At 33.4% G+C, this 16,179-nt stretch overlaps 1 protein-coding gene across 1 annotated transcript in view; it reads left to right on the plus strand.

The window, feature by feature from the left end:
* Window positions 1-16,179, plus strand: part of LOC143228446 (protein piccolo-like) — a 162,291-nt gene that overhangs the window by 116,643 nt on the left and 29,469 nt on the right. The window contains exons 2-10 of the mRNA XM_076459705.1: window positions 5,016-5,120; window positions 5,381-5,912; window positions 6,127-6,374; window positions 6,596-6,716; window positions 10,003-10,068; window positions 10,900-11,016; window positions 12,632-12,752; window positions 12,969-13,066; window positions 15,896-15,960. Of these exons, the coding sequence (XP_076315820.1) occupies window positions 5,016-5,120; window positions 5,381-5,912; window positions 6,127-6,374; window positions 6,596-6,716; window positions 10,003-10,068; window positions 10,900-11,016; window positions 12,632-12,752; window positions 12,969-13,066; window positions 15,896-15,960 (1,473 nt within the window). The remainder of the gene's footprint in view (window positions 1-5,015; window positions 5,121-5,380; window positions 5,913-6,126; window positions 6,375-6,595; window positions 6,717-10,002; window positions 10,069-10,899; window positions 11,017-12,631; window positions 12,753-12,968; window positions 13,067-15,895; window positions 15,961-16,179) is intronic.

Raw genomic sequence — 16,179 nt, forward strand, 5'->3', positions numbered from 1 at the left:
TATCTTACACGTTATCAAACTGAAATATTGAAGATGTGTTACACATCATCAGAGTGAACTATTGAAGATATCTTACACGTTATCAAACTGAAATATTGAAGATGTGTTACACATCATCAGAGTGAACTATTGAAGATATCTTACACGTTATCAAACTGAAATATTGAGATGTGTTACACATCATCAGAGTGAACTATTGAAGATATCTTACACGTTATCAAACTGAAATATTGAGATGTGTTACACATCATCAGAGTGAACTATTGAAGATATCTTACACGTTATCAAACTGAAATATTGAGATGTGTTACACATCATCAGAGTGAACTATTGAAGATATCTTACACGTTATCAAACTGAAATATTGAAGATGTGTTACACATCATCAGAGTGAACTATTGAAGATATCTTACACGTTATCAAACTGAAATATTGAAGATGTGTTACACATCATCAGAGTGAACTATTGAAGATATCTTACACGTTATCAAACTGAAATATTGAGATGTGTTACACATCATCAGAGTGAACTATTGAAGATATCTTACACGTTATCAAACTGAAATATTGAAGATGTGTTACACATCATCAGAGTGAACTATTGAAGATATCTTACACGTTATCAAACTGAAATATTGAGATGTGTTACACATCATCAGAGTGAACTATTGAAGATATCTTACACGTTATCAAACTGAAATATTGAAGATGTGTTACACATCATCAGAGTGAACTATTGAAGATATCTTACACGTTATCAAACTGAAATATTGAAGATGTGTTACACATCATCAGAGTGAACTATTGAAGATATCTTACACGTTATCAAACTGAAATATTGAGATGTGTTACACATCATCAGAGTGAACTATTGAAGATATCTTACACGTTATCAAACTGAAATATTGAGATGTGTTACACATCATCAGAGTGAACTATTGAAGATATCTTACACGTTATCAAACTGAAATATTGAAGATGTGTTACACATCATCAGAGTGAACTATTGAAGATATCTTACACGTTATCAAACTGAAATATTGAGATGTGTTACACATCATCAGAGTGAACTATTGAAGATATCTTACACGTTATCAAACTGAAATATTGAGATGTGTTACACATCATCAGAGTGAACTATTGAAGATATCTTACACGTTATCAAACTGAAATATTGAGATGTGTTACACATCATCAGAGTGAACTATTGAAGATATCTTACACGTTATCAAACTGAAATATTGAGATGTGTTACACATCATCAGAGTGAACTATTGAAGATATCTTACACGTTATCAAACTGAAATATTGAAGATGTGTTACACATCATCAGAGTGAACTATTGAAGATATCTTACACGTTATCAAACTGAAATATTGAGATGTGTTACACATCATCAGAGTGAACTATTGAAGATATCTTACACGTTATCAAACTGAAATATTGAAGATGTGTTACACATCATCAGAGTGAACTATTGAAGATATCTTACACGTTATCAAACTGAAATATTGATGATGTGTTACACATCATCAGAGTGAACTATTGAAGATATCTTACACGTTATCAAACTGAAATATTGAGATGTGTTACACATCATCAGAGTGAACTATTGAAGATATCTTACACGTTATCAAACTGAAATATTGAGATGTGTTACACATCATCAGAGTGAACTATTGAAGATATCTTACACGTTATCAAACTGAAATATTGAAGATGTGTTACACATCATCAGAGTGAACTATTGAAGATATCTTACACGTTATCAAACTGAAATATTGAGATGTGTTACACATCATCAGAGTGAACTATTGAAGATATCTTACACGTTATCAAACTGAAATATTGAGATGTGTTACACATCATCAGAGTGAACTATTGAAGATATCTTACACGTTATCAAACTGAAATATTGAGATGTGTTACACATCATCAGAGTGAACTATTGAAGATATCTTACACGTTATCAAACTGAAATATTGAGATGTGTTACACATCATCAGAGTGAACTATTGAAGATATCTTACACGTTATCAAACTGAAATATTGAGATGTGTTACACATCATCAGAGTGAACTATTGAAGATATCTTACACGTTATCAAACTGAAATATTGAAGATGTGTTACACATCATCAGAGTGAACTATTGAAGATATCTTACACGTTATCAAACTGAAATATTGAGATGTGTTACACATCATCAGAGTGAACTATTGAAGATATCTTACACGTTATCAAACTGAAATATTGAAGATGTGTTACACATCATCAGAGTGAACTATTGAAGATATCTTACACGTTATCAAACTGAAATATTGAGATGTGTTACACATCATCAGAGTGAACTATTGAAGATATCTTACACGTTATCAAACTGAAATATTGAAGATGTGTTACACATCATCAGAGTGAACTATTGAAGATATCTTACACGTTATCAAACTGAAATATTGAGATGTGTTACACATCATCAGAGTGAACTATTGAAGATATCTTACACGTTATCAAACTGAAATATTGAGATGTGTTACACATCATCAGAGTGAACTATTGAAGATATCATACACGTTATCAAACTGAAATATTGAGATGTGTTACACATCATCAGAGTGAACTATTGAAGATATCTTACACGTTATCAAACTGAAATATTGAGATGTGTTACACATCATCAGAGTGAACTATTGAAGATATCATACACGTTATCAAACTGAAATATTGAAGATGTGTTACACATCATCATAGTGAACTATTGAAGATGTCTTACACATCATCAGTAAAATGTTTAAAATGTATCACACATCAGTTGTGTACCTTTAAAGATCTGTTACACATTATTAGAATGAAGTATTGAAGATTGTTATACATCATAAGATTGAACTATTGAAGATATGAATTGTATAACATTTTCTGTTAGATTTGATAAATGTGGTCAACCATTAGGGTATGAGCTACCTTTTGGTTCTGTTGGTTTGTCAGTTTCTTGAACCATTAGTGTATTAACTATTTTTGTACTTCGAACCATATGCATGTCAAAACTACAGTTTACATTAATATTTTATATCTTACAAAATCTCTTGGCTAGAGTACCTTTTATTAAATCGCCTTAATCAGCCATATGTATAAGGTAAACATTTTTTCATCTGCTTTAAAAACAAATAAAGAGGATAATATGTGTCGATACTGAAGATATTATACACTTGATTTGTGTAATTATGCTCTAGGAACAGTTTTTATTTGTGAAAATGTCCAAACAGACACCAGGTGTCGGTATACATACCAGACTGTTATACTATTTAACTCTCAAGAGATATAAACAACTTTTGTAACGTTAGGTAAATACGTGTTATACAAACTATAAAACAACTGGAATAATGTTAAGGAATTACATTTATTTCATGTTCATGTTTCGTTTGTGTGAATGATATTATTTATTAGTTTTTATTTAGTTTTTGTATCTTATCAGTGAGAATGTTATATTAGTTTTATTTAGTTTTCGTGTCTTATCAGTAAGAATGATATATATATTAGTTTTACTTAGTTTTTGTGTCTTTTCAGTAAGAATGGTGTTGTACATTAGTTTTTATTTAGTTTCGGTGTGTTATCAGTAAGAATGATGTTATATACCAGTTTTTATTTAGTATTTGTGTCTTAGATGTAAGGACGATATATATATTAGTTTTATTTAGTTCCCCTGTCTTCTCAATAAGAATGATATATATATTAGTTTTATTTAGTTTCCGTGTCTTATCAGTAAGAATGATATCATATATTAGTTTTATTTAGTTTCCGTGTCTTATTAGTAAGAATGATATATATATTAGTTATATTTAGTTTCCGTGTCTTATCAGTAAGAATGATATATATATCAGTTTTATTTAGTTTCCTTGTCATATCAGAAGAATTACGTCATATATAAGTTTTATTTAGTTTTCGTGTCTTTTTAGTAAGAATGGTGTTGTACATTAGTTTTTATTTAGTTTCGGTGTGTTATCAGTAGGAATGATGTTATATACTAGTTTTTATTTAGTTTTTGTGTCTTAGCGGTAAGAATGATACTATGGATTAGTTTTTATTTAGTTTACGTGTATTAGCGGTAAGATTGATCTTATAGCTTAGTTTTTATTTTGTGTTTGTGTTTTAGCGGTACAAATGATATTATGGATTAGCGTTTATTTGATGTTTGTGTGTCAATGGTGAGAAAGGTATTACGGGTTAACCCTCATTTACTGTTTGTGTTTTTGAATGATGCACTTGTGAAACGTTAAGGTAACTGGTGCCCTTGTTCATATATTATCTTATTGTACTATATGTATGTATCACACTGTCTTTGTTTGTTTATTTGTTTGAGATCAAAGCCACAGTTGACTCCTTGCTGTGTCCACCGCGAGGAATCGAACACCTGATTTTAGCGCTTTAAGTTCGTAAATTTACCGCTGCCCGGCCGGTAGACGTTATACAAGACAACGTACGAGTTAATGCAAAGCTCATGTTGCGCTCAGTTTCTGACTTGAATCTTATTGCATCTACCAGAATTCATCGAAACTGTCTCAGCCATTTCTTCATAACAATTTTCCCCCCCCAGTGGCATAGTCGTATGTCTGCGGACTTACAACGCTACAATGCGGGTTTCGATACCCTTGGTGGGCAGAGCACAAAAACTCATCATGTAGCTTTGTGCTTAACTTCAAACAAACAAATGTAACAACTTATAACACTCGGCAAACAGACAACTCTGCTTTGTAGACATTGATAAAATTATTGGATACATTGTTCTTAGAAGAAACTTTTGTCAAATGTCAGATTGATTGATCTTTGGAGAATATACGATATTGTTTAATAAACATTTGTAACTTGGAGTTCCAATTTGATCTGACTCCTAATTTGATCTAAATTCACTTCTACATTGGTCTCGATAAGAAATAATTTTAATTTGGTAACTGCTGGTTTCCCTTCTAGTTCAGCATAGTTACAACTTTCACATTGTATTTCCTGTCTGTTTTATTGTTAGTGGTGGAAATGCAGTTTCTGTCGACGACGCCAGGGTCAGGATCGTTTAGGTTTAGAACCACCACCAGGGTCTGGAATGCAGCGTGTTCCATCTGTTCGGAGAATGGTAAACGAAATATTATAATTTACGTTATGTTGTGAAGTAAAATAAATAAATCAAGTTTCTTTTGTTTTACTAATTTAATAACAAGATAAAGTCTATCGAACTAGTCAATTGCAGATTTAAAGGTTGTTTAGAATTGTTATTATTTAAGTCACTGGAGTGACTTCTCTATCCAGTTGGCTCGCTATGACCTGTCTCTCACCCAGATTCTTTATACATTACATGAAACAGTTTGTATTTTGTGACACTTCTGACTCTTTTAGACTCAGAGAATGGGACAGTTGAGAAGAGAGGAATCAGTTCTTGTTCCGGAACTGTCAGTTGATCTGGAAGAAAAAATTGACTTAGAAGGTGGGCCTCCAAGGAGCCTGAAGAAAGGGCAAAGTGGTAAAATTGTTGGCGAATCAGAGAGGAGCTTTAGTTTGGAGGGACATCATTCTATTGGAATAAAACCAAATGATAAGAACAGAGAAAAGAACCACGTAATCCATCTGAGAACTTGTCACGACTCCAGGTCGCCAGTCGATAGACAGAAGTCTCTTGAAAGTTCCAGCAAAATCCGAAAATCATCAACTCCTGAAAGAAGTGTTAGCTATCATGAAGATGAACACCTGTCTTTGGACGCTGCTTCAGAAAGAAGATATTCCTTTGAATATCGAAGAAATCCAACTGGACAGGGGCTGTACAGCAACACCTACAGTGGTAACCCTCACCAACACAGAAATAACTTCCATTATTCTTCCGTGTCTCTAGATGAATGTGTTCATGATGACCTTGAAATAAAACAAAAAACAAGTTAGGATCACAAAGCGATCGCGATTTCAGAGACAGAAATACTGTATAGAAGAGCCAGATTCAGGTCCTACTATAAACAGGCCCGGTATTCAAACTCAAAGGGATGTAAAACCTACCTTAACGTCCCGGAGAATCTTTGGTGGCTCAGTAGAAGCAATAAATAAGTGTACTAGTTATGTAACTGATTACTCAAACGAAACACCCACATCTACAGGTGTTTCTAGTGTACCTGGACAACAGAACTCAGACAGTTCACATCCTGATGGCATCGGTGCAAAACTTTCACCTCTGAATAACCGTGAACCCGAAGATTATGACCCCTATTACGCTTTTGAGCGGCTTACAGAGCGTAAAACTACGAAGAAAATACAGAAGTCCAGAAGACACACCATAGATCTTGATAAGAACTATGAAGTAAACCCAACCAGAACTCCAAATAGTTCTTCTGATGAATACGTGTACGTGAATAAACCTCACTCGCTAGATGACCATGAAGTGTACTCTTATTCGACCCTAAGAAGAAGCATTCCGAGTGTCTTCGTGCACACTGTGCCCGACATCGACCCACCGTCACAACCTTACCTTCAAAGTAAAGATCCTCCCAGACGAAACAGCACAGGTAGAGCCTTGCCTCATGTACCCGCGCCCGATAACCTTCTGGGGATCCATTCGTTCCCTTCGAGTGCAACTTCACCATCCATTCTCTAGATCTTCCACGTGACGAGAAGGGTAGAACTGAACGTCGAGCTTCGGCGCCAGAGAGAGACAACATTGAACTTGTTACTGCCGACGTAAACTGTGAATGTAAGACTATTTTCATTCTGAAGACAAAAACAAAGAGTCAAACATGTTATTTAAAGATTAAAAATAATCCAAATAGTTACATACAATTAAGTAATACAGCGTTAACATCAATACGCAATAAACAGGTATTACAAGCATGAAAATGTACGAGAAAGATAGAAAATAAATAAATGTGTAGAAGTTTGGTTTCTTTTGAATTTTGTACAAAGCTACTCGAGGGCTATCTGTGCGCGCTATCCCTAATTTAGTAGTGTAAGACTAGAGGGAAGGCAGCTAGCCATCACCACCAACTCTTGGGCTACTCTTTTACCATCAAATAGTGCGATTGACCGTCACATTATAACGCTCCCACTGCTATAAGGGCGAGCATGTTTGGTGCGACGGAGATTCGAACCCGCGACCCTCAGATTACGAGTCGAACGCCTTAACCCACCTAGCCATGCTGGGCCAAATCGGTAGGTGGCAGAAGATGAGGGGGGACATCACATGTCGTAGATTGTAGTTACACTAACTTCGTGTATAATTTAAAACTGAACTAAATATCAGAGAAACAATTGGAAACAAAATAACAAAGGTATCATATTAAATAAGTCCAGCTCTAGCAATAATAAAGTATAAAATATGTAACTATAGTGTAATTACAAATAGTTTAACTATAGTGTAATTATAAGTAGTTTAACTATAGTGTAATTATATGTAGTTTAACCATAGTGTAATTATATGTAGTTTAACCATAATGTAATTATATGTAGTTAAACTATAGTGTAATTATATGTAGTTTAACTATAGTGTAATTATATGTAGTTAAACCGTAGTGTAATTATATGTAGTTTAACTATAGTGTAATTATATGTAGTTAAACCGTAGTGTAATTATATGTAGTTTAACCATAGTGTAATTATATGTAGTTTAACCATAATGTAATTATATGTAGTTAAACTATAGTGTAGTTATATGTAGTTCAACCATAGTGTAATTATATGTAGTTTAACCATAGTGTAATTATATGTAGTTTAACTATAGTGTAATTATATGTAGTTTAACCGTAGTGTAATTATATGTAGTTTAACCGTAGTGTAATTATATGTAGTTTAACTGCAGTGTAATCATATGTAGTTAAACTATGGTGTAATTATATGTAGTTCAACCATAGTGTAATTATATGTAGTTTAACCATAGCGTAATTATATGTAGTGTAACCATAGTGTAATTATATGTAGTTCAACCATAGTGTAATTATATGTAGTTTAACCATAGCGTAATTATATGTAGTGTAACCATAGTGTAATTATATGTAGTTTAACTATAGTGTAATTATATGTAGTTTAAACATAGCGTAATTATATGTAGTTTAACCGTAGTGTAATTATATGTAGTTTAACTATAGTGTAATTATATGTAGTTAAACCGTAGTGTAATTATATGTAGTTTAACCATAATGTAATTATATGTAGTTAAACTATAGTGTAATTATATGTAGTTCAACCATAGTGTAATTATATGTAGTTTAACCATAGTGTAATTATATGTAGTTTAACCATAATGTAATTATACGTAGTTAAACTATGGTGTAATTATATGTAGTTCAACCATAGTGTAATTATATGTAGTTTAACTATAGTGTAATTATATGTAGTTTAACCGTAGTGTAATTATATGTAGTTTAACCGTAGTGTAATTATATGTAGTTTAACCGCAGTGTAATCATATGTAGTTAAACTATGGTGTAATTATATGTAGTTCAACCATAGTGTAATTATATGTAGTTTAACTATAGTGTAATTATATGTAGTTTAACCATAGCGTAATTATATGTAGTGTAACCATAGTGTAATTATATGTAGTTTAACTATAGTGTAATTATATGTAGTTTAAACATAGCGTAATTATATGTAGTTTAACCGTAGTGTAATTATATGTAGTTTAACCGTAGTGTAATCATATGTAGTTAAACTATGGTGTAATTATATGTAGTTTAACCGTAGTGTAATCATATGTAGTTAAACTATGGTGTAATTATAAGTAGTTTAACTATAGTGTAATTACACGTAGTTTAACTATAGTGTAATTATAAGTAGTTTAAGCCCAGATTAGATTATTGGTATGTAAATAATTAACCAGGTATTCCATTCCTCTTGGTGGGCGCAGCAGATAGTCCGATGAGCCATTGCTATAAGAAAACACACAAACACAGATATAAATAATTATGTGGGTGCATAAATCCTAAACACTATTTTTGTTACTTTGGAAGATGTCGCCGCAAACATATATTGAGATTGTTTTTAGAGTAATTCCCTGTTTTTAATAACTCTTTACTATGCAAAATTTTAACTATTTATCCATTTTAATTGTAAAGAGATCTTTTATATAAATTATTGTGCTTATTTTATAATTAACAGATGTTTTTGATTAACCTGGTGGAGAACGTCCTGTATTACTGCAATATACTTAAATAGGAAGGTTTTTCATTATCATTATTTTCTGCAATATTATGGAATATGGAAGAATTGCATTAGTTCCAGTTAGTGTTTTATTCTGGAATTTAGGAAAGTTTTCATTATATCAAGTTAGTTTGTCCTGTTTTATTCTGGAATTCAGGAAAGTTTTCATTATCTCAAGTTAGTTTGTCCTGTTTTATTCTGGAATTTAGGAAAGTTTTCATTATCGTTGGTTAGTGTTTATTTATTATTATTTAGAAATATAGGAAGGTTTTTTATCTCTGTTTAGTGTGTTCTGTATTATTTAGGAGTATAAGAAGGTTTTCTTTATATCTTTAGTGTATTATGTATTATGCAGGAATATAGGAAGATTTTCTTTATATCTTTAGTGTATTCTGTATTATGCAGGAATATAGGAAGGTTTTCTTTATATCTTTAGTGTATTATGTATTATGCAGGAATATAGGAAGATTTTCTTTATATCTTTAGTGTATTCTGTATTATGCAGGAATATAGGAAGGTTTTCTTTATATCTTTAGTGTATTCTGTATTATGTAGGAATATAGGAAGGCTTTCTTTGTATCATTTTAAAGTGTTCTGTATTATCTGGGAATATAGGAAGGCTTTCTTTGTATCATTTTAAAGTGTTCTGTGTTATCTGGGAATATAGGAAGGTTTTCTTTAAATCTGTATATTTAGGAATATAGGAAGGTATTATATAAACGTTTGTGTGTTCTGTATTACTTTAGTATGCAGAGGGATCTGAAACCTAATAAATCGAATATTTAACATATTGCTGGATCTCTGTTTGGAGTGTATTTCACAACAACCAATATGTTTGTTTTCAGCACAGCATGTATTTCCACAGAAGAAAGTCCTTCTGCACAGAGATCAGAGAGATACCGAAGCAGGAAGTAAGTTTATTGATAGATCTATCTTAGTTCTTCAATACACTTAATATATACATTACTTTTCACTTTAGTAACCAGTATATAATCATTGCTTTTTATGTCTTGTATTGTCTACTTTGAAATTTCCATTTTAATTCATGCTGAAAACATTTACTTTATTTCAGAACACCATAAACAATATATTAATTGTCTCTCCAGCTACCGCAAACAATATATTAATTGTCTCTCCAGCTACCGTAATCAATATATTAATTGTCTCTTCAGCTACCGTAAACAATATATTAATTGTCTCTCCAGCTACCGTAAACAGTATGTTAATTGTCTCTCCAGCTACCATAAACAATATATTAATTGTCTCTCCAGCTACCATAAACAATATATTAATTGTCTCTTCAGCTACCGTAAACAATATATTAATTGTCTCTTCAGCTACCGTAAACAATATATTAATTGTCTCTCGAGCTACCGTAAACAATATATTAATTGTCTCTCCAGCTGCCATAAACAATATATTAATTGTCTCTCCAGCTATAGTGAACAATATATTAATTGTGTCTCCAGCTACCGTAAACAAGATATTAATTCTCTCTCCAGCTATAGTGAACAATATATTAATTATCTCTCCCTTTTTGTAATTTCTTCTCTTCATGTTTTATTAATGGCGGTTATAATTAATTCAGTTTTAATTTGTTGTGACTTTCTCTTTTTGTGTTTTTTCCACTTCTTCGCTGATTTTGTACACCATCTTAGTGTATGTATTCAGCTGTGTGTTGTAAACCTAGTACACCTGATCTATGTTTAACATTTCACTTACCTTGTCTGCCCGACGTAAAGGTCGTGGTTTTGGAATGAGTTTGACAGGTGGGAAGTCTACTGACAGTGCTAGAAAGTATCCCACCGTAGCTTGGACACGACCTGGAGGTCTTGCTGACCTAAAAGGGATATATAAAGGTTAGCATACAACAAAGCGACTAAGTTTTTATTTTCGATTTCTTGAAAATAGACTTAAATTCAAACTATTTCATAGAGCTACTGTTCGTTTTATTTAGAAGAATAGAAATTTTTAAAGATGTGTATTATTTTACTTTCGTGACAAAATACGTAACTCTCACTAGTATTTTGTATGTGACTTCCGAAAATTTTAACGTTTTTGTGAAGGTTAAAGCATAGGATAGTGTTTTTGCTAGTTAATAATTATTAATATAAACCATTCGGATATTTGTCACTCATCAACTCGACAGCAAATCTATTAAGTTGTCCAGAAATAAATGTCGGTATTCTCACGATGACATTTAGAAGCAGAATATTGAGTAACTTATCGTTGGTTGGTTGGTTTCATCAGATATTTTTCGCTTACAAGGTGTCTTAATTGTCTACTGTTTCAACTCTACTCCGAGTAAGTTTCGTAACCCCTATGGCATCATGGATATGAAGGACTTAGTCTGATTTTCCTCTACGACTTCAAACTTGGACGAAAAACTACCAAAACTACAGAGGAACATCAAACAAGTATTCGGCCATGGATCTGTTACTGAACTCAACATGGAGATGAAAGTCTTGAAGACCACGAAAGTTGTGGACGGAAGCCATCCTTAGATAAAAACACGTTAAGGGAAGTAGTTGAGATAAACTCCTCGCACAACAGTACGTGAGCTTGGAGAAACGCTAGGCACGTGCAAATCAAACATTGTCAACCATCTTAGTGCGACTGCAAAGATGGAAAAGCTGGATGTATGGGTTCTGCTAACTGAATATTAACAAAATCAGCGTTATGAGGCTTCTGTGCTATTACAGAACCGAAACGATACATTTTCTGAACGCATGTGCGATGAAAAGTGGATTCAGTACGACAATCAGAAACGATCCTTAACAAAATTAGCGTTATGAGACTTAACCGAAACGATCCATTTTCTAAACGCATGTGCGATGAAAAGTGGATTCAGTGGATTCAGTACGACAATCAAAAACGATCTGCACAATGACGCGATCGCAAAACAGCCCCAATCCCCAGGTTTTACCAAAGAAAGCTCATGGACTGCGGCTGGCATCGTTTACTACAACGTTTTGAATCCATGGGAAACAATCACAGCAAACAAATACTGTTAAGAACTGATTGAAATGAATTGAAAGTTGTGTAAGAAACAACCAGATCTGGTTAATCCCTATTATTCCTCATGACAATGATCCTCCTCACGTGTCAAAGATGACGCTCCAAAGATTGAACGAATCGAGGTTCTGCCTCATCCACCTTACTCTCCAAATCTTTTTACCATACAGATTTTCATTTTTTCAAGTACTTTGACAAATTATTGAGCTTTAAAAACCAGGCAGCTGCAGAAGAAGCTTTTAGGGAGTTCATTGACCATAGAAACTCTGATTTTTACAGCAGAGGCATAAACAACATTATTGGCAAAAGTGGGTTGAAGCAAATGTTGCTTAGTTTGATTAAAGCATGTTTTAAAACATCGCAGTTAAAAAAAAAACACTTATTTCTGGACAACCTGATAGTATTACAAAAATAAATAAAATTTTTTCGTAGTATCTATTCAATTTTATTTGCCCATAGGAGACAGGATCTTGGAATGGGGTGGAGTCACTTTGGTAGACAGGACATTTGAGGAAGTGTCGGACATTATCGAAAGAACCGGTGATAATGTGGAAGTGGTAATTGAACAGGATAATGGAAAGTAAGATTATTTGAAGACTAAGAAGGTAATTTTCTGACAAGTAATAATGATCACTAGACAGTTTCTGGTCCATTGATGTTCCTACACGTGATACGTTTTGTTATAATAATTAAGCTGTTGTATATAGATGTTTCTTTGTTGAACTAGTTTGTTATTTCAAAGGCTCTTTAAGATGGGCAGTATCACAGAATCTCAGTTGCAACATACTCATTTCAGAGCCAATGAAAATCAAAGTCGTTCACCCCATTCTTCCCATCACACTGTTACTTGGAGCTCCATTTCTCCAAGGAGTCCAACTCTTTCTCTTCTACCAGGTATGTTCTAACATTTTCCCTTTTCATAGATGTGTAATTATGTGAAACGTTATCTCAATAGGTGAAAGAACGTGTATTATGCTCACTAATTTGAAAAGAGAGTTATTATGTTGTAGATGAAACAAAATTTCGGTAATGTTCTTGAAGAAATGGCATGATAGATAAGAATGTACTTGTGCCTATCACAAGCCAGGGTGCCATCAATATTGTATGGATTTCCAACAACACTATTGACTGAGATGCAGTCTAGTGGTCCCTGACATGCTTCACTGTAGATATTATAAGTTGCTAATGGTGTTATTCTCTCATATACCTTTGAACAAACTATATGATTGTTACCAAACAATTTAAATTTAGTTTCATCTGTAAAAACACCCACCTCAGGCTTTGCTAGTCTTGTTTTGGGACTCTATTTTGGTTTGATTATTTCTGTTAAAAAGTTAATTTTATATACAAGACCATTTAAATATTATTAAAACTGATCTAATATTTAATTGTTATTTACGTATCATAACAAAAATGTTAACAGTTCATTATTTTAAAAGTAATAGTTATGACAAATTTCCATACGTAACGTTATGTATGGAGTTCAATTTTTGTAGTTTGGTTTCAATTTCGTGCAAAGCTACTCGAGGGCTATCTGTGCTAGCCGTCCTTAATTATGTAGTGTAAGACTAGAGGGAAAGCAGCTAGTCATCACCACCCACCGCCAACTCTTGGGCTACTCTTTTACCAACGAATAGTAGGATTGACCGTCACAATATAACGAGAATGATTCGAATCTGCGACTCTCAGATTACGAGTCTATCGCATTAACCCACTTGGCCATGCCGGGCCTACTGTAAGTAATCCGAGCCTATATACATAAAACTTTGTTTATGAGCAGCTATACATCCACCACTTTGCTCTAATGTGTATAAACTTATTTTCTAAGTAGCATTCATACCTGTACTGACAGCTGGGCCAGTTTCAACATCCCAGTTGGATTATTGTGAAATACTTTAACATATTCCTGTTATTATTTTATTACCAAAAGTACTAGTTTTACGTAACATCCCACAATGGCCAAATAACTAGTATAGAGCAGCCCTAACCATTCAAAATTTTGATTTATATACGTTTATCAAGTGACATTTCTGCTATGGAAGCCATAAGTACATTCGCTACTCTGGTGCCAGAAATATTATCGTTGCCTGTGATTTCGCGCAAAGCTATATGAGGGCTATCTACGCTAGTCGTCCCTAATTTAGTAGTGTAAGACTAGATGGAAAGCAGCTAGTCATCACCACCTACTAACTCTTGGGCTACTCTTTGAACAACAAATAGTGAGATTGATCGTCACCTTATAACACTTCCACGTCTGATAGGGCGAACATGTTTGGTGTGACGGGGATTCGAACCCTCGATCCCAAGATTGGGAGTCCAGCGCGTTAACCATTTGGCCATGCCTGGCATACTGAATGTGGCCTTGTTATAACATTAACATGTTTATATTAATCTTTTACATGGTGTAAACCACATGACTTTATCTCACCTTAACATGGTGTAAGCCACATGACTTTATCTCACCTTAACATGGTACAAACCACATGACTTTATCTCACCTTAACATGATGTAAACCACATGACTTTATCTCACCTTACTCTCATTAATAACGTTGAAAGAATTATTCAAGAAACCAGACAACCGAAACTTTTTAAGTGATTCATATTCCAGCTTCAGAGATAAAGATTGTTTGAAGTGCCATATAACCGAAGGTCGCCTATATCGGTATGTGTATATGTATGATTAGTCCAATATCCAGGAAAGTTTCTCTGTGCTTAGTCTTAGAATTGTGTAGGTTTGAAAGAACTACAGAGGTGCAGGTGTAAAATTAGTTGAGGTTTTTTAACCATCTAAAAATGTTTTTTTCGTTTGTAATTTGAATTGTACTTTATAAGTAGCACCACTAATTTCTTTAAGTATTTTTAGAAACTGTTTGCACAATTGTGACTTTAACACCTTTTTCTGAAAGTTACAAGATCTCTTATACGTAATAATTATTGATATATTTAATTATATGTACTCATATATAATTCATTGGTAGATCCCAGTAATATCCCGGATGTACAACCTAACTCATATATAATTCATTGGTAGATCCCAGTAATATCCCGGATGTACAACCTAACTCATATATAATTCATTGGTAGATCCCAGTAATATCCAGGATGTACAACCTAACTCATATATAATTCATTGGTAGATCCCAGTAATATCCCGGATGTACAACCTAACTCATATATAATTCATTGGTAGATCCCAGTAATATCCCGGATGTACAACCTAACTCATATATAATTCATTGGTAGATCCCAGTAATATCCCGGATGTACAACCTAACTCATATATAATTCATTGGTAGATCCCAGTAATATCCAGGATGTACAACCTAACTCATATATAATTCATTGGTAGATCCCAGTAATATCCCGGATGTACAACCTAACTCATATATAATTCATTGGTAGATCCCAGTAATATCCAGGATGTACAACCTAACTCATATATAATTCATTGGTAGATCCCAGTAATATCCCGGATGTACAACCTAACTCATATATAATTCATTGGTAGATCCCAGTAATATCCCGGATGTACAACCTAACTCATATATAATTCATTGGTAGATCCCAGTAATATCCCGGATGTACAACCTAACTCATATATAATTCATTGGTAGATCCCAGTAATATCCAGGATGTACAACCTAACTCATATATAATTCATTGGTAGATCCCAGTAATATCCCGGATGTACAACCTAACTCATATATAATTCATTGGTAGATCCCAGTAATATCCAGGATGTACAACCTATATCTCCGACCCGACGAAAGCTGCCAAGGACACCGGTGGGTATCAAATTATATATCTTCCATTTTCTATATTGCTACCAGTCAATAAATGATATTTTATTCATACCTTGACAAGGTTATTAGGATTCAAAATCTCCCCCCTCCCTCCCCTAAACGGGAGTCACGAGACTGTCACTGCTAATTTCTTGAGGTTTACCTCACAGGATATTCAGTAGTCCAGGATCTAGCCACAGCTTGTGTTTGGAGTTATTGGAA

The sequence above is a fragment of the Tachypleus tridentatus genome, chromosome 10 (genome assembly GCF_004210375.1).
Source record: "Tachypleus tridentatus isolate NWPU-2018 chromosome 10, ASM421037v1, whole genome shotgun sequence".
In the NCBI taxonomy this organism is placed as follows: Eukaryota; Metazoa; Arthropoda; class Merostomata; order Xiphosura; family Limulidae; genus Tachypleus; species Tachypleus tridentatus.